Source organism: Carettochelys insculpta, chromosome 1 (assembly GCF_033958435.1).
Source record: "Carettochelys insculpta isolate YL-2023 chromosome 1, ASM3395843v1, whole genome shotgun sequence".
NCBI classification, from domain to species: domain Eukaryota; kingdom Metazoa; phylum Chordata; order Testudines; family Carettochelyidae; genus Carettochelys; species Carettochelys insculpta.
This window is the reverse complement of record NC_134137.1, coordinates 13,564,073-13,586,223: the sequence shown is the minus strand read 5'-3', so window position 1 is coordinate 13,586,223 and position 22,151 is coordinate 13,564,073. Positions and strand designations below refer to the sequence as shown.

Below are 22,151 nucleotides of genomic sequence, written 5' to 3'. Positions count from 1 at the left end.
AGATCCCGAACAATGTCGGAGCAAGCACGCATCCTTGTTTGACGCCGCTCCTGACTCTGAAAGCACCCGATAATGCGCCATCATATTGGATGGTTCCTCTCATGTCTTCGTGGAGCGACTGGATCATCTTGAGTAACCGTGGAGGACAAGCTATCTTGTGGAGCAGTTTGAACAGACCATTCCTGCTGACCAAGTCAAAAGCCTTGGTCAGGTCGATGAAGGCTATGTAGAGTGGCTTCCTCTGCTCCCTGAACTTCTCCTGCAGCTGCCTTAGAAAGAAGACCATGTCAACAGTAGACCTCTCTGTGCGGAATGCGCACTGCGATTTGGGGTACACCCTCTCAGCAGTCTTCTGGAGTCTGCCAAGGATGACAGGATGCCAAGGATATTTGGATCTTACCCAAACAGCCACACAAAAGCCAGATCCTTAGATCTAACATCTGAGGATTTATTAACACAAAAGAAAGAACAGGGATAGAGAGAATTGTTAAAGCAATACTTTACATGCATCAGTCATAATTTCTGATGCAGACCAGCCATGTCATTTGCTGAATCTTGAGAATCTCTGAAAGTTTATTTCAGGTCACGTAGATTCATTCCCTCGAGCATTTTAGAACTCAACCACAAGACAACAGATCCAAGATAGACATTGCTAAATCCACATCATCCCCTGAGGGATGGGGGCTCAGTTCAGACAGGCTTAACTCATGAGGACTAAAGAACCAAGAAAGTACCTGCCAGGGCTTACCTTATAGCTTTGCACATGTGGAGGGAAAATTCCACTCTTCTCCACAGGCCCAGGCTTACCACCTGACCAGGTGAGTCTCTGTGCTGAGTTTCCATTCATTGCAGTCCCAGTAGGAAAACCCTGCCATTACAACAAAATGTGTGTTGGCTATCTGGGCCGTTGCTCAGTCTATTATCCTGGCTGGGAGCCCCCACCTCCCTTTGTGAACCTCAGCACTGAAACATTTTTCATGCAGCTGAGGAGCTAGAAATCTAGAACTTTACATACATACATGATGCAGACATATAAGTAGCATACGCAGGTTTAGGGCATCATCAGCTTTCATTTGACACCTCACATGGCACCCTTAGCAAAATATCTGGGGCCAATAGCCACACTGGGCATTAAAATGGTTTCCAGACCCTATATAATAGTCCAGCCATGTGACAGGCACATCTCTGTTCCATAGATCCTCAGCAGACCTCTTTTGTGTCACTTTGGCAGTAGTAAGAATATTTAGGCTGAATAAGAAAACCTTCCTAACAGTAAGATTTATGTGAACATTAAAATGCTGTCCCAGGAGAAAGTATGGAAGCCCATCCCTTGAAAACTAAAAATTAGCTGCTCAAGACAGACAAATATATAATTTTGTATGTGTATGTGTGTGAGTATATTTATTAAGAGAGAAAATGTAACAATCCTAGGTTGGTTGCAATGACAGATTGTATCCTTCTTTAGATACTTCTTTATACTCTTTATAAATGTCAGTAATCCACTAATCAGAATTTTAACATTTCAAAATGACTTTGAAAGGCCACACCTATCCCAAATAAAATCTTTCCTGCAAGCTAAATACCTTCCATTTTCTTGGCAGAAACATTTAATATAATCTGAAGATTTCTAGGTTGAATGTCACAGCTGACCTCAACTGCCGAGTTGCCCCTCTGGGATAGGGAATCTTTCAAATTCCCAAGCTTCACATTATAAGTGGGTTTATCTCTATAAACTGAATACTTTGAATTCAGAAGTGCAAGGTAGTGCACTTGGAAAGGAACACCAAAAATTACTCAGACACACTGCTGAGTTCTAAATTAATGTGTAACAACTCATGAGAAGGACCTGCCCCTCATTCTGCACAGAAACAGAAGAACACAAAACATTTCCTCAAAGCAGAAGACCTCTCAGAAAAGCAAACAGAATGTTTATTAGGGAAGTGATAGAGTATTATACAGAATACATTCTAATGCCAGAAAATACATTTATTGGATACCCTTGGCTTGAATATGTTCAATTTTAGTCCCAATTCAAAAACTATACTGCAAGAAATGGAAAAGTGAGGAGAAGGGAAATGAAAATGACTGGAGACGTGGCTATGGAATATGGGAAGAAATTTTTGGGGAGATTAAATTTAAAGAGGTGACATAATAAATGTATGTAAAATAAATACAAGCCTTTTGGGCATTCTTAGTTACTCTCTTCCACTACACAAGTGTAAAGAAACAACCAATGTATTTACACACTAGTATATTTACCAAGTATTGCTTGGGTCTGTTAACATTTGTTTTAAAACTAAAAGGAAAATGTATATGCTTTATTTAAATGATTGTATTTTTCAACAGTGTTATTTTTATGAAGTCAATTTTTATTTTTGCATTTCTTAAATGGGAGATTGTTACATTATTTTCCATTTAGTTATTTTTAGTAATTTTTTTTAAAATGTATGAATGAGCTCCAAATAGCTGTCTTACACATCTCTGAAATAGAAACCCATCTAAGGGGTTATATATGGCCATATGTTACCTGAAGGAAAGGGAATGAGAGTTTATTATGTTCTTACCAGATAGCTTTTTAACATACTTGGATTTGTTGCAATTGCCGCCTGGCATAAAAGAAAGGTAATTGTTAAGGGGAGAGAATTAAGGGTATGGATCTTTACAAGCTGATCCACAACTCTTGATTGCACCATCAGCTTACATACTTTAGCCTACTGGGGCACATGGAATATATTATCTTGGCTATTTCTCCCATTTCTACTGGCTCCTAGTCCATTCAAGTATCACCCATTTCCCCTAAACATCAACTTAAGACCAGGCTATGTGTATTTCTTATGATCCAGGGACTAGAAGCAAAAAGGAAATATCTCATGTCCTTACAGAACGTTTGGTATTGGCAATCTGCTTTATCTGATCTTGCTAAACTTAAAGCGGGAGTATGCCACCAATCTGCAATGGGCTGGAGGACACCCTCATTGATTGTCATGGCCAATCCTCCATGTGAAACACGATATAAAATGATGACTAATTTGGGACTCACTTGAAGTATCTCTAGGGGTAGCTATAAGGTCTCCATTTGCTGAAAGGTCTTAAACTAATCATCTCTGGAAAGAGCAGATGTAGTTACTGCTTTATGTGGGCAAAAAGATGATATGGTCAACAGTATGGCTTGATCTTCATATTGTTCCACAAGGTACTCTGCTCAGAATGAGGCTCCTGTTCCGCCTCTTGGACAGTCCCCTGGATGATTCCTAAGAAGGACATGAATTTTTCCTTGACCTTGGATCTCAATGAATAATGAGCCAGAAATGCTGAGTGTAGCACATTGATCTGTAAGATCAAGCTAACATACTATGGGGGAAGGGCATATGATGCTAAAAAGGTGGAAATCAAAGTGCTCAAGTTCTGTCCAGGAACTTGTTGCGAGGCGCAGCAAAGAAGGCACTGCAATTGAAATGGACTAGAGGAGTAGAAAAGCCTGGTGTGGAAGGATTGTGAGCCACAGAGATACCGTACTGTGCCAGCCCCGAAGGAATAACAGGGAGGCTATGTCTACACTAGCCCCCTTCTTTGAAGGGGGCATGGTAATCACCCTGAGTGGAGAATACTAATGATGTGTTGCAATGAATATGCAGCACCTCATTAGGTTAATTCTCCCTGTGGTAACTTCAAAGTTTTAAACTTCAAAGCTACTTCGAAGTGCCCTTACTCCCCTAGCCTTCTGGAGGGTGTTGATTTTGTGCAGCTATGAAGCAGGGCTCTCCATAACCATCCCCCTTTGTTCTGTTCCCCGACAAGAAGAGTATGACAATGTGTGGAGGGATGAGGTATGGAAGCCGGGCCGGGGGGAGAGGGGCATCGGGTGGATGGGGGATGCAGAGACGGAGTAGGGGAATGGGCTGACTGGGTTGAGAGAGGTCTCATATGGTGGTGCCTGGAGTGGCTGGGGATGCAGTGCTCTGTCCAGGGGAGGAGAATGAATAGGGTAAGGATGGCATGTATTGATTGTGCCTGGAGTGGCCTGGAGATGCTGTGCCTCTAAAAGGGGAAGGTAATGTGTACGGATAGGGGGGCATGTAATGTAGCATTTGGCAGGGGCAACATCATTCACTGACTTTTTAGCAAGCACAGCTTCAATTAATGCAGAGGGCGCTGATTGTGATTGCTCTGTCTGCTTGTCCATAAAGGGCAATATGAAGTACCAGACAATGTGAGCTACAGACCACTGAATCATGTACTCTGTTGGTGGTTATTCAATAATGAGTAGGGTTTCTTCACGTCACCCTCCTATTTGTGATTGCATTGATGGCTGATCAGCCTGATTCTGGAGCCACAGATCTTATCACAGAAGGGATAGGCGTTGGTATCTATTGGAAGGGGCTGGGGTAGTTTTGGATGCTCATTTCTTTTTCTTTGCTTCTCTTCATCTGCACTGCACTTCACTGCGCTCCTCATCTACACTCTCAGATTGTGCCACCCCTTCATGAATTACCATTCTCCTCTGGGGACGGTCTTGGGCAAGGTTCTCTTAAGTGTTGCACTGGTGCTGCACTTTTTCATGTGTGTCCTCAGAATGTCCTTATATTACTTCTGAGGGCCCCCAATGCACCACTGTCCTTCTTCCTACTTGGAAAACACAATCTCTTTTGGGAGGCGCTGATCAGACATCTGAACCATGTGACCAGGCCAACAAAGTTATTGATGAATGATCATGGCTTCAATGTTGGCCATGTTTGAGTTTTCTTGGACAAAATGTTTGTGAGCTTATCCTCCCAAGAGATATTTAGAATTCTCCTGAGGTAGCGCTGATGATATTGTTGAAGTGCCTTCAAGTGATGACCGTATGTTGTCCAGGCTTCATATGCATACAGTAGCATTCGAACAACCACTGCACCGTATGCAAGGAGCTTTGTTTTGGTATAGATGTCATGGTTCTGAATCATGCTTGAGGACAGGTGACTGGTTCCTTAAATACTTATTTCTAATGTGTATGGAAAAAAGCATAATCACAGTACACATCAATTTTAATAACATCTGCTGGAAGTCTCATACCGCCAGTATAGAAGTCTCCTTGGAATATTTAAAAATTATATAATGTATGTCCCAAATACAAACTGTTGCTCCCAACAAGGTTGAATTCTTTTCTTGCCTTGATAGGTACAGGAGATTTCTAAGCTAAAAATAAGTGGTTGCATAGGTATAAGTGACAAAATCTTGCTGACAAATTTCAGCTTATCATATGGCACACCCTATTGCAGATAATTTGCTTTCATTTTTTCACTGTGCAAATCTTCAATGTAATTCACACAAATTATCGGCTCTGGAGTGCAGTTCAGATTCCAAAATCTTCTGGGATTATGTAGCGTACAAGTAATCACATCTGCACAACTTTCTTAATTGTAGGTAAAAAAACCAACGTTAATTTAATCTTTTGGTACACAAAGGTGGAAATAAGGACTACACAAACTTTTCAAAAGCAATAAAAGCCCCAATTAATGTATTTGTCATCAGCTTTATTGCAGGAGCCTCACACATAACAGCAAGTGCAACATCAATGAAAACAATGCTCTTATAATATCTGGAATTCACAATTCAGGTACAGTTTATATTATCACTTTAAGGTCCATAAATTTCAGGCTAATGCTTCCGTTTGATTTAATTTTTTTCTCATGATATCCTGCATGGCGAAAAACATTTTTTAATATTATATGATAGCAATCACCAAAGGATGTGATTTTTAAAATTTGATTGATCTTGTTAATTTTTAGGCAGTTAACTGGTGAACATTTGCATGTAGTACAGTGCAACAATTTTTATAGTACAGCATTTCTCATCAAACTTTTATAGTCAGTTCTTTAAAAAGCTTAATAATAATAGCAGGGAGAAGAGGAAAAATGAAAGGCATAAGTATGACAAATACCAATAACTCTCAAGTCACCATTTTTAAAACTATTAAAAACATATACTCTAACCAGACTTTCATAATTTCAAAATGACATTGAAGGCCACCCCAATCCAAAACAAAATCTTCTGAGCAAGCCAACAGCCCTTTTCTCTTGGGCTGTGTCTACACTTGCATTCCTCTTTGGAAAGAGGCATGCAAATGAGGGAAATCAATAACGCAAATAAGGTGCAGATTTACATGTCTTTTTTATGGGAAGAAGGGCTCTTTGGAAGATGGGGTTTTCTTTCGTAAGAGCTGCATTTACACTGGTTTTCTTCTTTCGAAAGAAGAATTTGCAAATGAGGCACCAGATATGTAAGCGTAGACACAGCCTTGGGGAAAAAACCTAATATAACCTGAAGACTTTTGGTTGAATGTCCCAGCTGAACTCAACTGCTGAGTTGCTTCTCAGGGACAGGGAATCTTTCAAATCGCCAATATCTGAATTATAAATGGCTTTATCTGTCAGAACTGAATACCTTGAATTCAGAAGTGCAAGGTAGTGCCCTTTGACAGCTGTACCACAAATTACTCATACACATTACCGAGTTCAAAATTAATTCGTAACAGCTCAGGAGAAAGACATGGGACTCCTTGTGCACAGAAAAGTAAAAACATAAGAAAATTCCTCAAAGCAAAGGACCACTCAGAAAAACAAACATAATGTATGCCTTTATTAGGGAAGTGAGAGATGATAATGCAGAATATGTTCTAGTGTCACTATATAAATGTATTGGATGTTTTTGCTTTGAATGATCATTTCAGTTTTAATCCTCATTCAAAAACTATTTTGCAACAAATAGAAAAGTCCAGAGATGCAACATGAATATGATAGAAGGCCTGGCTATGGCACATGGAAAGAGATGATGGGGGTGATTACATTTAGAGAGGTAACATAATAAAGGTATATAAAATAAATAGACAGTTTTGGGAACACTTCTTTACCCTCCTACATAAGAGCAAAGGAACGCACAAAACATTACACATTACAGCTTGTGCTTCTTTTGAAATACTCCCTGATACATTATGACATTGGCTATGTGTGTATTGTATTTGAAAACTAACTGGAGCTATGGATGTCTCTGGTGCAAAAGTGTAAGATATACTCCCTCCCTGCAAAGTCCACTGGTGAGTATGGCTACATTTACACTCTGCCTTTAACTCAAAATAAGATACGTCATTTGCATTATGTAAATAGAATATCCTATTTTGAGTATTTTCAGAATAGGCTATTTCAGCATTTGGTGCCATCTACACAGCACCAAATATCGAATATTGTGTTACTTCAAGACATCTCTTACTCATCCCACAACCAGATGCAATTCACAATTTTAAGGAAAAGTAGAAGGGAGAACAGCAAAATAGAGACAATGGAATTCAGGAAAGTGGATTTTGGTAAAATCAGAGAGCTGGTAGGTAGGGCCTCGTGGGAAGCAAGACTGAGGGGAAAACAACAGAGGAGAGTTGGCAGTTTTTCAAAGGGCTGTTATTAAGGGCCCAAAAGCAAGCTATTCTGCTGCATAGGAAAGATAGAAAATATGGCAAAAGACTGCCTTGGCTTAACCAGGAGATCTTGCATGATCTCAAAATAAGAAAGGAATCCTATAAGAAATGGAAACTAGGACAAATTACAAAGCATGAGTATAGGCAAACAACACAGGAATGCAGGGGCAAGATTAGAAAGGCAAAGGCACAAAACGAGCTCAAATTAGCTACAGGCATAAAGTAAAACAAGAAGACTTTTTATAAATACATTAAATGCAAGAGGAAGACCAAGGATAGGGTAGGCCCATTGCTCAGTGAGGAGGGAGAAACTGTAATGGGAAACTTGAAATGGCAGAGATGCTTAATGACTTCTTTGTTTTGGTCTTCACCAAGAAGTCTGAAGGAGAAATGCCTAACATAGTGAATGTTAGTGGGAAAGGGATAGGTTTAGAAGATAAAATAAAAAAAGAACAAGTTAAAAATCCCTTAGAAAAGTTAGATGTCTGCAAGTCACCAGGGCCTGGTGAAATAAATCCTAGAATACTCAAAGAGCTGATAGAAGAGGTATCTGAACCTTTAGCTATCATCTTTGGAAACTCATGGGAGACAGGAGAGATTCCAGAAGACTGGAAAAAGGCAAATATAGTGCCCATCTATAAAAAGGGGAATAAGAACAACACAGGAAACTACAGACTGGTCAGTTTAACTTCTGTGCCAGGAAAGATAATAGAAAAAGTAATTAAGGAAATCATCTGCAAATACATACCCTGTGTCTACACGTGCCACTCCTTTCAAAACGGGCATGTTAATGAGCAGGTTTGAATGAAGCTAATGAGGCGCTGCAATGAATATGCAGTGCCTCATTAGCATAATGGCAGCCGTGGCGATTTGAAAGTGCGGGTTTTTGAATCACGTGCCACCTGTGGAGAGATTGAAATCTGGGATTTCTATGGTAGCATCCTCCAGAATAACTCTGCCATGAAGACACTGAGAGCTCCATGCCAGTCCAAGCCTGGATGAAAGAGGAGGGTTGGTCAGATGTGTGTTGATGCACTGACTGTCAAACAACAATAAGAATGAAATCTGATGCCAGTACAACCAAATGTCAAAAGATGCTGGCTCAGACATCGCCCGGATAAATAAGGTCCGCTATACCAATCAAGCAATCGGGGTTGGGTTGATATGTTGGCTACCGAAAGAAAATTACACCGAACACGTATGCTATCCATTGGAACATGGAATGTCTGAACACTGTGGGCAATTGGAAAATTGGAGCTGCTTCAGAAGGAAATGGAGCGCTATCAATGTGATATACTTGGACTGGCAGAGATGCATTGGATGGCATCAGGAGAGATATGTGGGTGTGAAGTCATTTGGTCTGGAAACGAAATGAAGCATGAAGCAGGAGTTGGATTCCTTCTTAGCAAAACAGCTAGAAGAGCATTATTAGGATACTAACTGGTGAGTGCAAGAATGATGGTTGTGCAATTCGAAGCAAAACCGTTCAACATCTCAGTCATTCAGGTGTATGCACCCACGTCGGACAGTTTGGAGGAAGAAACTGAGCTATTTTATAAAGACTTGACAAAGACGGTGAAGGAGATACTGAAGAAAGATGTGATCATCAGAGGAGATTGGAATGAGAAGGTTGGAACAGATAATGAAGGTTGGGAGAGAGTCATGGGAAAGTTTGGATACAGAGAAAGAAACGAATGAGGCAAAAAACTGTTAAAGTTTGCTACAGAGCATGAGATGGTGATTTGCAACACAAGAGTCCAACAAAAGGACTGTAGGAAGTGGACATGGCGATCGAATGATGGTAAGTCCAAGAACGTGATAGATATGATTTTGATACGAAGAAGATAGATAACATCAGTACAGCTGTGCCAGACTTTCCAAAGAGTGGATATAGACTCAGACCACAGTCTAGTGATCCCAAACATCGAGATAAAACTCAAAAGAAAATGTAAGACAGTTTAAGAAAAGAAGAGATGTGGTGAGGCTATGTTTAGAAGAAACAAGGAATGCATACAGAACAGCGCTTGAAGAGAAGATTAAGAATATCGCCACAGAGAAAGACCAAGATAAAAGACTGGCAGAGATAGCCATCACTATAGAAGAGGCAGTTGAGCAGACTGTTCCAGAAGAAGAAAAGATCAATAAGAAGTGGATTACCCAGAAGACACTGAAGTTGGTTCAAGAGATAAGAGCGTTGAAGATCAGAAGAGATGTTTCTGAGATGGCAGAACAGCAATATAAGATGAAATGCACTGTGGTAAGGAAAGCAGACAGAAAGGATAAGGAGAAATGGTTAGAGGAGCAATGTAAAGATATCAAGAGTTATTACAGCGACTCTAAGACCAGGGAGGTGTATAAGACAATTAGGAATATTAATAGGAAATGGGAGAAGATTGTGCAATGATAGATGAGATATTGCACTGATCTATAGAAAGCACAGTTGGACCCGAGTGTCTCAGAGAGACTGATTGAAGAATTGGAAGACATATCCCCCTGAGCATCGACAGCGAGATCGATATTTCAAAGGAGGATGTAGAAAGAGCAGTGAAACGACTAAAGAACAACAAGAGCCCTGGAAATGATAAGATCACGGGAGAGATGATCAAATATAGTGGAGAAAGCATGATTCAGGATATACACCGAATATGTAATATAACATGGAAAGAAGGGAAGGCACCTAAGGAACGGACAAGATCTGTGTTAGTGACAATACCCAAGAAAGGAAATACATTGGCGTGGAAGAACTACAGAATGATTGCCCTAATGAGTCATCTAGGTAAGGTGCTGATGATAATACTGACTGAGGGATTAAGATCGCAGATAGAAGAACATATAGCAGACAAGCTAGCAGAGTTCAGAAAAGATGGAAGTACCATACAGCAGATATTGGCACTAAGACTGATAGCAGAGAAAGCTCGATGAAAGAACAAAAACGTATACACTTACTTCGTCGATTTTCAAAAGGCATTTGACAGTATAGATCAGAAAGTGGCTTGGATGGTGTTGGAGTCATACGGAGTGGATAGCAGACTAATATGGTTGTTGAAAGATATCAATGATAATGCAGAGGCAGCAGTGAGAACATGTGGGGAGATGGGAAGTTGGTTTAAAACAAGTAGAGGTATGGGACAAGGAGATCCAATATCGCCAAGTATCTTCATCGCACATCTGGAGAGAGTAATGGACAAGATCAAGGAAGAGGTAGAAGTATCTGTGCACGGAAAAAGAATTAACAACTTGAGGTTCGCAGATGATATAGTTACCACTGAGGAAGATGAGGAGAAGCTAGCGAAAATGGTGCGGGCGTTAAACGAAGAAGGGAAGCAGTACGGACTGATTATGAACATTGATAAAACAAAAACGATGGTATTTGGAGATAAAGAAATAGGAAGGAAGATCAGTGTGGATGGTATTGATCTAGAAAATGTAAAAAAGTTCGCATATCTGGGGAGCAACATAACTTATGATCTAGACTGTAAGAAGGAAATAGCGACTAGAATAGCGAAAGCAAGAGCGAGTTTGAAGGCGATGGATAAGATCTGGAAAAGCAAAGCAATTAGCTTAAGAACAAAGCTAGGTGTCTTGAAAAAGTGTGTATTCAGCAGCATGTGGTACGGATGTGAGACGGGTGATAATGAAAGATTCGCAAAGAAGAATATTGGTGTTCGAAAGGAGTTGTTATAGAAAGATTCTGAGAATAAGATGGATGCAGAAGGTCACCAATGAGGAATTATATAGGAAGATACAGCTGAAAGAGATCCTGCTGCAGAAGGTTGTAAAACAGAAGCTACAACTATTTGGACATATTTGCAGAATGAACAATGAACAAAAAATCAAGACCCCAGTATTCAGCATAATGGATGGTTTGAATAGGAGAGGCCGACCCCACAGAGAATGGATAGATGATGTAGTAGATTGGTGCGGAGCTAGTCTACAGAAACTAAGCCACTCTGCAGTGGACAGGGAAAATGGAAGGAAATAGTGAGAGAGACATCAGACACCTATGGGTGCTGAGCCCATGATTATTGGCGATGATGATGATGATGATGATTCTCCAAAATGCTACCAGGTCCATGTGCAGGGCCAGTTAGACAGGAAACACTGCAGGATATCAATACATGGATGAGAAGACAGTGTACAGAGGAGAGATTTAGGTTTATTAGGAAACCTGTTGGGAAAGGAGAAGGCTATACCAAAGGATGGGTTCCGCTTAAACCAAAATGGAATCCAGTTGCTGGCATGTACTGTTATAAACATTGAAGAGGAATTTTAAAACCAAGGCAAAGGGAAGTCGACACATTTTAAAAAGCATTCAGTTTGAACAGGGATATCCTTTATCGAAATTCTTCATAACCTAGTAAATAGTAGAAGATGGAAACTGATAAAGTATAGTTTGGAACTGAAGAGAATCAATCAAATGAAAGAAGTGTCACCAAATTACATCACATGAAAGTGAACAGCTCAAAAGTGACAACTTTTGTAAAGTGGTTGTATTCAAGTGCTAAACATTTTAACACCAAAACTGGTGAACTTGAGTGCCTGGTTTTAAAAGAAGATACTGACATACTAAGCATTGCAGAAACTTGGTGGAATGAGGATACTCAGTGGGACACAGCAGGGTAACAGCAGGGTACAAAATATGGAGGAATGGCAGACTAGGCTGTACTGGTAGTGAGTGGCACTCTTCGTTAAAAAAAGCGCAAAGTCAAACAGTGAAAATCTTAAACTGTACATAGCATCTCTATGGACTGAAATTCCACGCTTAGATAAGAAGAGTGTAGCAGGAACATACTACTGACCACATCATCGTGATAGTGATATGATTTCAACTATCCCCATATTGCCTGAGCACGTGTCATCTCAGGACAGGATATAGAGATAAAGTTTCTTGACACCAAAAACAGCTTCCTGGAGTAGCTAGTCCTGCAACCCACAAGAGAGGAGGCAAGTTTTGATTTGGTCCTAAGTTACATACAGGAGGTGAGTATAGCTGAGCTGTTTAGTAGTAGCAAACACAACATAATTAAATGTAACCTGTTTGTGTGAGGGGAGGAAGAGGTTTGGAAGAAACACACCAAAGTAGTACAGGTTGAACCTCTCCAGTCCAGAACTCTCTCATCCGGCAACATATGTAATCCAGCCTGATTTTAGTTAGCTGGACGACCACTTCTCATAGGCGTGGCCCAGTTTCCTGTGGTCCCAGAAAGTTTGTTTCCAGCCACCAGTTCTGGCTCTAAGTGTTCTGTGGTGTTTATTCAGCTGCAATTAAGCTCTAAATATCTTCTAAGAGCCCAGTAAGCTGTGAAAGTGTTGGTAATGCTGTTAGAAAATATTCACCTCCAGTGATGTGGCAAATTCTCTCATTCAACACTGGTCAGGTACGAGGGTACTGGATTAGAGAGGTTCAGCCTGTACTTGATTTCTGAAAGGCAAACTAGGCCAAAATGAGAATGTTAGTTAAAAAGAAATTAAATGCTAGAGTTCCAAAAGTGAAGTGACTGCAAACTGCCTGGAACCTTTTAACAAGCACCATACTAGAGGCTTACATTAAATGTATGCCCCAAATTAAAACAAACAAACAAACAAAACAGTCAAATAAAGAGATAAAACACCATCTGTTAAAGAAGTGTTTCTAGGCAAAAAGGCAATTTTTAAAAATTGAACGTTCAAGGCTATGGAGGAAAGCATAAAGAAGCATAATCAAATTAGGCTGGCCAAAAAAGAATTTGAGGACAAACTAGCCAAAAAGTGAAAAAAAAAATCCAACCACTATAAACATTATTTACATACTGCAGAAGAATGAACTCTGCCAATCAATCTGAGAGGCCACTGGACAATCAAGCACTTACGGAATACAAAGCTGTCACAGAGAAGTTAAATTAGTTCTTTGAATCAGTTTTTACTACAGTGGAAGGGATAGAGCTTCCTAAACTTCAGTATTAATTTCAAGTGACCAATCTGAGTAGCCATCCCAAATGGAGGTTTGAGTAGAGGAGGTTTTAGAGGAAACTGATAAATTAACCAATAATAAATCACCAGGACAAGATGGTATTCACACAAGAGTTCTGAAGGAACTCAGATATGAAATTGGAGAGGTACTAGCCCTGTGGTTTGTCAACAATAGGCAATGCAAAGTGTGCCTGAGGGAATGAACATAATATGTAAAAATCAAGTAATCCATCCCATTTTCCATTACTAGCTTCTGCCAGACAAGGTCTAGGGACACCATCACTGCCCATCCTGGCTTAATATGTTGTTTGGCATGGAAGCCACTGAAAGTTTAATCAGATTGGATGAGGAGCACTTATCTACAAGAATAAATCCAATATGTTATTTTATCACCAAAGAGGACTGGCAAAACTCAGTTCACTCATAAACATACCATCTTTCTTGAAATAATTAGTATTGTTACCTGACTTTGTGTGTTTTTTATTTTAGATGTCTTCAACACTCAGACCATGAACAACTGCAACAGCAATTCTTTTGCTAAAGAATTTTATCTCACTGGATTCCCTGCACTTCATGATTACCAGATGCCTCTTTTCCCTGTATTTTTACTATGCTATCTCATAATACTAATTGGTAATGTCATTATTATAGCTGTGGTTGTGATGGATGAAAAACTTCACAAACCCATGTACTTTTTTTTAACTAATCTCTCTGTGTTAGATATACTGTTTACAACTACTACCATTCCCAAAATGTTGGCAATGTTTCTGGTCAATGCCAAAACTATTTCTTTCAATATCTGCTTTCTGCAGATGTACCTTTTTCATGGTCTAACTATGGCTGAATCACTGCTTCTTGTAGTCATGTCTTATGATCGTTATGAAGCAATTTGTAACCCTTTCCATTATTCCGTTAAAATGACAAAGAAAGTAAACATTCTACTGGCTGCATGCGCCTGGGTAACTCCACTGTCAATATCAATACCTATTACCTTCCAGGCCTCTCTATTGACATTTGGTGAAAAAAACATCATTTACAATTGTTTTTGTGATCATCTGGCAGTTGTGCAAGCAGCCTGTGCAGATTTCTTTGCTGCTTTTCAGACTTTCTTGGGGTTTTACTTTGCCATGACTGTTTCAGCTGTGCCTTTTATACTTGTAGTCCTTTCATATATTTATATCATTATCTCCATATTAAAGATCAATTCTAAAGTAGGTCGCAGTAAGGCTTTTTCTACATGCACTTCTCATTTGATTGTGGTTGGCACTTACTATTCTTCCATTGCCCTGGCATATATCTCCTACAGAGCAGACTTACCTATTGATATCCATATTTTGGGTAATGTAGTTTTTGCTACTTTAACTCCATTACTAAATCCACTCATTTACACTTTGCGAAACAAGGAGGTAAAATATGCGGTAAAAAGGTTTGTTTTTCTGAAGATCTTTTCTTGTTCTGACAAACTGTAAATCTCATGGGGAAAAATTGGTTCCAGCTCAAAATATCCTGCTGAATGTGTACATCTCCTCAACCCCTGTATAAAGGGGTTATGTAGGACTTAAAGGGTTTGTCATGTACGGGACCTTGTGGGTTTGGGTGATTTTCTTTCTACTGATACCACATATTTTTTGAAATACTAATTTTCCTTTAATTGTGGAAAGTCACAGATAATATTATGCTTAACATTGAATGTAGAGCTATGAATGAAGCCAAAATCTGTATTGTGTGTAATACTGTACCATGTATTGCAAAACTGGCTACAGAAGCAGTATTTATAAATAGAAACTTCATTCTTTTCTACAGTCCAGCCTAGGAAATGAAGCAAAATTATTCCTCCCTTCTTCTGCACATTTACGTGGGAATCTTGTGCACAAGTACCTAGGAAGGTATAGGAAAGTATATTTCTGGGTTCAGCTAGGCTCTCCTCAAAATGAGTTATGTAATTTAAAACCATTTACTATTAAAATAATTTAAAAGTTTATTGATTACTTTTTATCCATGATGCCATAGAAAGAAATTAAAAGGTGTCTCCAAAATCATTATAAAACATTTTATCAGACTGAAATATTGACACAATATTCATAGCAGTAACTAACATGCTGCTCATGGCTACGTCTACACGTGAAGCCAACATCGAAATAGCTTATTTCGATGTAGCAACATCGAAATAGGCTATTTCGATGAATAACGTCTACACGTCCTCCAGGGCTGGCAACGTCGATGTTCAACTTCGACGTTGCGCGGCACCACATCGAAATAGGCGCTGCGAGGGTACGTCTACACGCCAAAGTAGCACACATCGAAATAAGGGTGCCAGGCACAGCTGCAGACAGGGTCACAGGGCAGACTCAACAGCAAGCCGCTCCCTTAAAGGGCCCCTCCCAGACACAGTTGCTCTAAACAACACAAGATACACAGAGCTGACAACTGGTTGCAGACCCTGTGCCTGCAGCATGGATCCCCAGCTGCCGCAGCAGCAGCCAGAAGCCCTGGGCTAAGGGCTGCTGCCCACGGTGACCATAGAGCCCCGCAGGGGCTGGAGAGAGAGCATCTCTCAACCCCCCAGCTGATGGCCGCCATGGAGGACCTGGCAATTTCGACGTTGCGGGACGCGGATCGTCTATACGGTCCCTACTTCGACGTTGAACGTCAAAGTAGGGTGCTATTCCGATCGCCTCATGAGGTTAGCGACTTCGACGTCTCGCCACCTAACGTCAAAGTTAACTTCGAAATAGCGCCCGACGCGTGTAGCCGCGACGGGCGCTATTTCGAAGTTAGTGCCGCTACTTCGAAGTAGCATGCACGTGTAGACACAGCTCATAAGAGTTGCCTATTTACTAGTATCTTGCTTATTAATGAAGGCATTTCCAGCTCTCAAGCCTTCAGTAAATATACCAAATAAGTTAAGACAAAAACACCATTCTTAAACTTTTCCCCTCTACATTGCACTGGACGGAACTGTGCACCATAGTATGGACTCCATTTATGAGATTCTTACATATCAGAAGTTATTCTTACAAATAATCCCAGAAGAATCTGAAGTGTAATTTCAATATGTACAATCTGTAAATTACAATATATTGTATATCTCAGAATTGGGGGAATAAAGAAATGTTATCTTTATGCAATAGAATTGCAGTGTCCAAATGCAATTCAAAGATTGCCACACTTGTGGTTGTCATCCTTCCATATCTGACACAGCCCCACTGCTCCGCTGTAGATAAATGTCCTCCTCCTCCCCTCAGAGCCAGGGTGCCCCAGGTCCCCCTCGTACCCCAATTCTAATTTATGCTGGCTGTTCACCACAGCCACCGTCGGATCCACCACCAGGGCCAGGGCCGAAGCCATTGCCAGGGCCTCAGCTTCAGTCACCGCCAGGGCTGCTGCTGGATCTGTAGCCTCTGCCACCAAGCACTTCTCCCACCAAGTGGTGGGGCGCATGCACAGAGTGGACAGACAGCACTCCCTGCATGCAGATCTAGGAGGAGCTGCATTTAACAACTCCAGGAGCTGCATGCAGCTCAAGAGCTGGATTTGCCACACCACAGTGTCATGTTCACCACACATGGCAAGTGGAGAATGTATTGGACACTGCACCAATAGAAAGTACCCTCAGGTCTCTTATTTTATCACATTGTACAGTTGCAAGATTTCTGCATGTGAAACTGTCCAACTCAGAGAAGAAGGTGCTCTTTGTGCCAAGGTCAGGAAATTAGCTCTCGCCCCATCTGGAACTCCCCTCTGCTTGTAGCACACACTATGACCCCTCCCTCTTTCCTGACTGTTCAAGATTTGTCTTTCCAGACATAACTTAATATTGTCCTCACTTTCAGAGTAACTAAGTTCTGGCAGACATGCTGCCTGTATGCTGTTTCAGATATTCTTCCTTTCCAGCTATACATCCTGGACCACGTTCCTTGTGGCTGGAAGTGGGACACAGGCCTTCCTCTACTTCTGATTCCAGCCCAGCTTCTAGTAATCCAGGTCATCCTAGGCTATGTCTACACTAGGCTCAGACAGTCAACTGCGGATACAGCAATTGTGTAGCTAAAATCAATGTATCTGCGCCCAGCTAACTTGGCGTTGTATAGACACTCGCAAAGTTGTTTTGAAACAGCAGTCATAATTTTGAAATAACTTTGCTGTGTAGACACACACCCATGGAAAACAGAGCCCAAAATATTAACTGGACGCTTGCAAGACTTTCAAATAATAATGCACTTCATCTGTCTTTAAGCTGAAAAGATCTTGGTTCTCAAAAGATATGTCCTCAACTATGGTGTGGACTTTCTTGAAATTCCTCATAACTTCAGCTACAATTTCTGGTAAAGCCATTTTCCTGACTGTAGTTCAGAAACATCTAAGCATGTCTGCAATGTAGTCTTTGCCATCAGTTAGCCTTCTAAGGCTACAGCCATCAAATGATCTGTAATATGGTAACTGAGGTATTCACCTGCTGTAAGACTGTCACACTAGAGAAAGCTGTACTTCTCCAACAATGCCTGATAATTGGTTACTCTTATCTGAAAGCTAGCCAAAGAATATAACTACTTCCTCAGAAGGTCCATACTTACAAAATTAGTAGATGATAGCAAACAGAGGGTGGGATCAAAATTGTCTGGACAAACTGAAGAAATGGTCTGAAGAATTTAAGATGAAACATGATCAGAACAAATACAAAGTACTCCACTTAGGTAGGAACTATCAACTGCACATATGCAGATGGGAAATCGTGGCCTAGGAAGGAGCACTGCAGAAATGGATCTGAGGGTCATAGAGGATCACAGACTAAATAGCAGTTAACAGTGGAAAATGGTTGCAAAAGAAAAAAAGTGAACATCATTAATGGTAGGTGTCAGCTGCTGTGCTGTAATCAGCACTCAGGAAGTAATGTTTCCACGTGCTCTGACAAGGCCTCCTCTGCAATAGTGTGTACAGCTCTGGGCACCACTTTTCAGGAAAAATGTGGATAAATTGTAGAAAGTCCAAAGGAAAGCAACAAATATAAACAATGGTCTGGAATGCATTACCTGTGAGGGATAATTGAAAATATTTGAGTTTGTTTAGTCTGGAGAAGAGAAGACTAAGGAGGGGCATAACAAGTTTTCAAGTGCATAAAAGGTTATTACTAAGAGAATGTCAAAAAATTATTTCTAACCTCTGAGGACAGGGCAAGAATCAATGGGTTTAGAATAGAAAGGGATGTTAGAAGACATTAAGAAAAACTCTATCATAGTAGCTAAACACTGAAACAAATTGGCTAAGGAGGTTTTGAAATCTCCATCACTGGATTTTTTTTTAGAACAGGTTAGACAAATATCTGCCAGGAATGATGTAGTGATCAGTTAGTCCTGTCTTGAGTGCAGGGAACTAGATAGCCAGCTGTGTTCCCTTCTATGCTTGCAATTCAATGATTCTATGATTTGGAGTGGTTGAGCTGAGAGGTGCCAGAATCAAACGTGGGTGGGATTCTGGCAGTAAAGCTGTTGCTTAGAGGGAAAGTGATATATTCTCAAGTCTGTTGCTAGCTTGGTGTCCGTGAGTAGCTGGTGAGAGTAGATCTGCCCTGCCTGGGACTGGGGCTCAGCACAGCTGCTGTGTCTGCTCCTTAGCCCAGTTGGAGTGGTGGGGTCTGGTGGTGACAGAGGGAGGAGAAGGGGTCATTGAGCCAATGTCATTTGTGGAGGCAGATTAGATAGAGAACAGCTGGAGGATCAGTGGGAGAAAGCACACTGCAGTTGTAGGGCCTTGTAGGCAGCGGAACAGGGAGGATGGGGAACTAAAGGGATAGGTTATATATGGTGAAGTGGAACCCTGCTCAAGAAGGTACTCAGAAGTTTTGTCTTGAAACAGAGTGAAGTGGAGGAGACTTGTAGATGACCTATGCTCCACTCAGAGTACAATGGTTTAAGTCACTCAAGAGGGTTTGTGTGGTAGGGCAGAGCACAGGAGGGATGGGGTGACACTTGATGAGGGGAGATTAGTTGGGGAAAGTAGGGAGAAGAGGTATAGTTGGCTCAGGAAGTTGGTTTGCATTTGCAGAGAGTCAAGGAATGAAAACATTATCTCTCGATGTAACTACATGCAATTCAAGTCATTTATGGATAATGATCTATTTAAGGTGAATGATTGATGGATTTTAAGTCCAGAAGAGATGACTGTGATCAAGTGGTCTGATCTCTTGCGTACAATAGGACATGTGATTTCCCTGCATAGGTGTGGATTCTATGGGTGCTCCAGCCCTGGAGAACACATGGAAAAAAATCCTGGGTACTTAGCACCCAACTGCAGCCAGCTTCGCCTTCTCCCTAGCACCTCCTGTTTGCCAGTGCCCTTGGCAATGAACTCCTTCCAACCCTTCCTCTGCCTTCCAGTGCCTCCTGCTTACTGTGATCAGGATGAGGAAGAGCAGAGACAGGGTGCACATGGGGGTGGGCTGGAACTGAATAGGAAGAGGTTAGGAAGGGATGGTTGGATGGGTTTGGGAGAAGGGGTAGTATGGTGGTGGCTCCTACGGTAATGTGGGGGCTCCAGTACAGCTAGGGCCTACAGGAAGACAGTGCATGGGCTTCCCTGAATCAATTCCAGCATCTTATCCAATAGCTTTTCTCTGTTAGGCTGGAGTACTCATTATTATATAATTTGTTTCCTATATAATTAGTGTATGGTTGACTAAATAATAACCTTCTCTATGATAAAGTTGCATTGATTGGGCTTCTTAAGTCTTTCACTTTAATGCATGTCTTAAAATCCTTTAGTCACATTTGTGGCTCTTAAAAGAACCCCTTCAATTTTCTAATAACCTTGATAAAGTGTGAACACAAGAACGGAACACAGTATTACAGTGGTGGTAATATCAGGGCCAAATCTCTACTACTACTTGATACAGGATGCACCTTCCAAAAAGTGGAATCTCTGGTCTGGCAACAAAGTAGTTACCATTGTCTAATGATATCTATAGGGGAATCAAGCATTCCAAGCTGTCCAGTGCATAGGGTATGATGGCGGTGGATCTCTCTTGGTGGTCAATTGATAACAAGTAGGATGTCTTCATGTCACCCTCCTATTTGTGAGTCTGCTGATGGCTGATCAGCCCAATTCTGGAGCAGCAGGTCTTAACCCAGAAGGGGCAGGTGTTGGTAGTTGTTGGAGGGCTGCAAGGCATTTTTCCACTCTTTTCTCCTTCTCTGCCTTGCCTCATCCACACTGCAGTGGGACCTCTCAAATTGTGTGATGCCCTCATGAATTACTGCCCTCCACTGAGGATGGTTCTGGGCAAGGCTGTCCCAAAAGTCGACACCAATACAGCACTTTTTCATGTGTGCCTTCAGCATGCCCTTATATCACTTCCTCTGGCCCCCAATGCTCCTCCATCTTTCCTCTAACTTGCAAAACAGAATCTGTTTTCGGAGGTGATGATCAGACATCCGAACCATGTGACCAGTCCAATGAAATTGTGGGTGAGTGTTAATGTCTTCAATGTTGATCATGTTTGACTTTTCTCAGATGTTAGTGTTCATGCACCTATCCTCCCAAGAGATATTTAGGATTCTCCTGAGACAGCATTGATGATATTATTCAAGTGCCCTCAAATGATGCTTGTATGCTGTCCAGGTTTCCCAAGCATATAGTAGCATTAGAATAACCACTGCACAACATACAAGGAACTTTGTCCTGGTTCTTGAAGACCCTTTGTCTCAGAAGGGCAAAAGCAGAGCTTGCATAGCTCAGACAGTGTTATCTGCATCAATGTTGACGTTAGCAGAAAGATGATTTCCAAGGTATGGGAAATGCTCCACATCTTCCAGCAGTTCTCCTTTGACTTCAAGACTATGTCTACACTTACCAAAAATTTCAAAATGGCCATAGGAATAAGGGGATTTCAATGTTGGTGGGGTCCTTTTGAAAAGGACACCCATGTAGACGAGCCATACGGGAGCGAAATGCAGCAATTTCTAAGTGCCGCAGCAGGTGGCATGCTAATGAGGCACTGAATATGCATTTCAGTTCCTCATTGGTATTCTTCGATCTGGCCATTAGCATGGCCATTTCAAAGTTTTTTGTAAGTGTAGACACAGTCCAATAGAAGGTACATGTGATTGTCCCATTGGTGAAGGTTGGTGGAGCGCCTTGGTCTTTTTGACATTCAGTGTGAGGATAAGATTCTTGTATGCTTTGATGAAGGTACTTAAGATGGTCTGAAGGACTCCGGGAGAAAGAGCAGCAACCATGTTGTCATCTACATATTGGAGCTCCATGATCGAGATCATGGAGGTCTTGCTCTTAGCCTTCAGTCTCCTGAGATTGAAAAGCTTTCCATTCATTCTATAGGCAATCTTCATGCCACCTGGAAGCTTGCCATCAATGAGAAGAAGGATCATGGTGATGACGATGCAGAACAGTGACTGACCAATGATGCAGCCTGATTTGACACTGATTTTGACCTCAAAAGTGTCACTTTGGGATCCACTGTTGCTCAATACTGTGGCAGCCATGTTGTCATGAAGCAGCCTCAAGGAACTAATGAATTTTATGGGGCAGCCAATCTTTGAGAAGATGGTCCACTATGTGCTACAATTGATTGAGTCAAATGCTTTGATTAGGTTAATGAAACTCATGCATAAGAGGTGGTGGATGTGGCTATGCTGTCTGTGCCAGTGAGGAGGCAATGGTCCATATGAAGGTCTAGGCTGTATTTGTTCCTAAGGGGATTTCCTCTGAGTGGAGAAGGTGTGTAGAGAAAAAAAAAAAGCTT

The 22,151-nt window shown here is 41.2% G+C and overlaps 1 protein-coding gene across 1 annotated transcript; it reads left to right on the top strand.

Annotated features, from left to right (window-relative positions):
• The first annotated feature begins 13,893 nt into the window (after positions 1-13,893).
• LOC142003677 (olfactory receptor 2AT4-like) lies at positions 13,894-14,865 on the top strand. The gene has a single exon (XM_074980821.1). It carries the CDS (start codon positions 13,906-13,908, stop codon positions 14,863-14,865), a length of 960 nt encoding a protein of 319 aa, XP_074836922.1. The 5' UTR covers positions 13,894-13,905.
• The last annotated feature ends 7,286 nt before the right edge of the window (positions 14,866-22,151 follow it).

Bases quoted from the DNA above. Each gene is read 5' to 3' on its own strand.
- LOC142003677 (XM_074980821.1), top strand. From the start codon at position 13,906: ATGAACAACTGCAACAGCAATTCTTTTGCTAAAGAATTTTATCTCACT.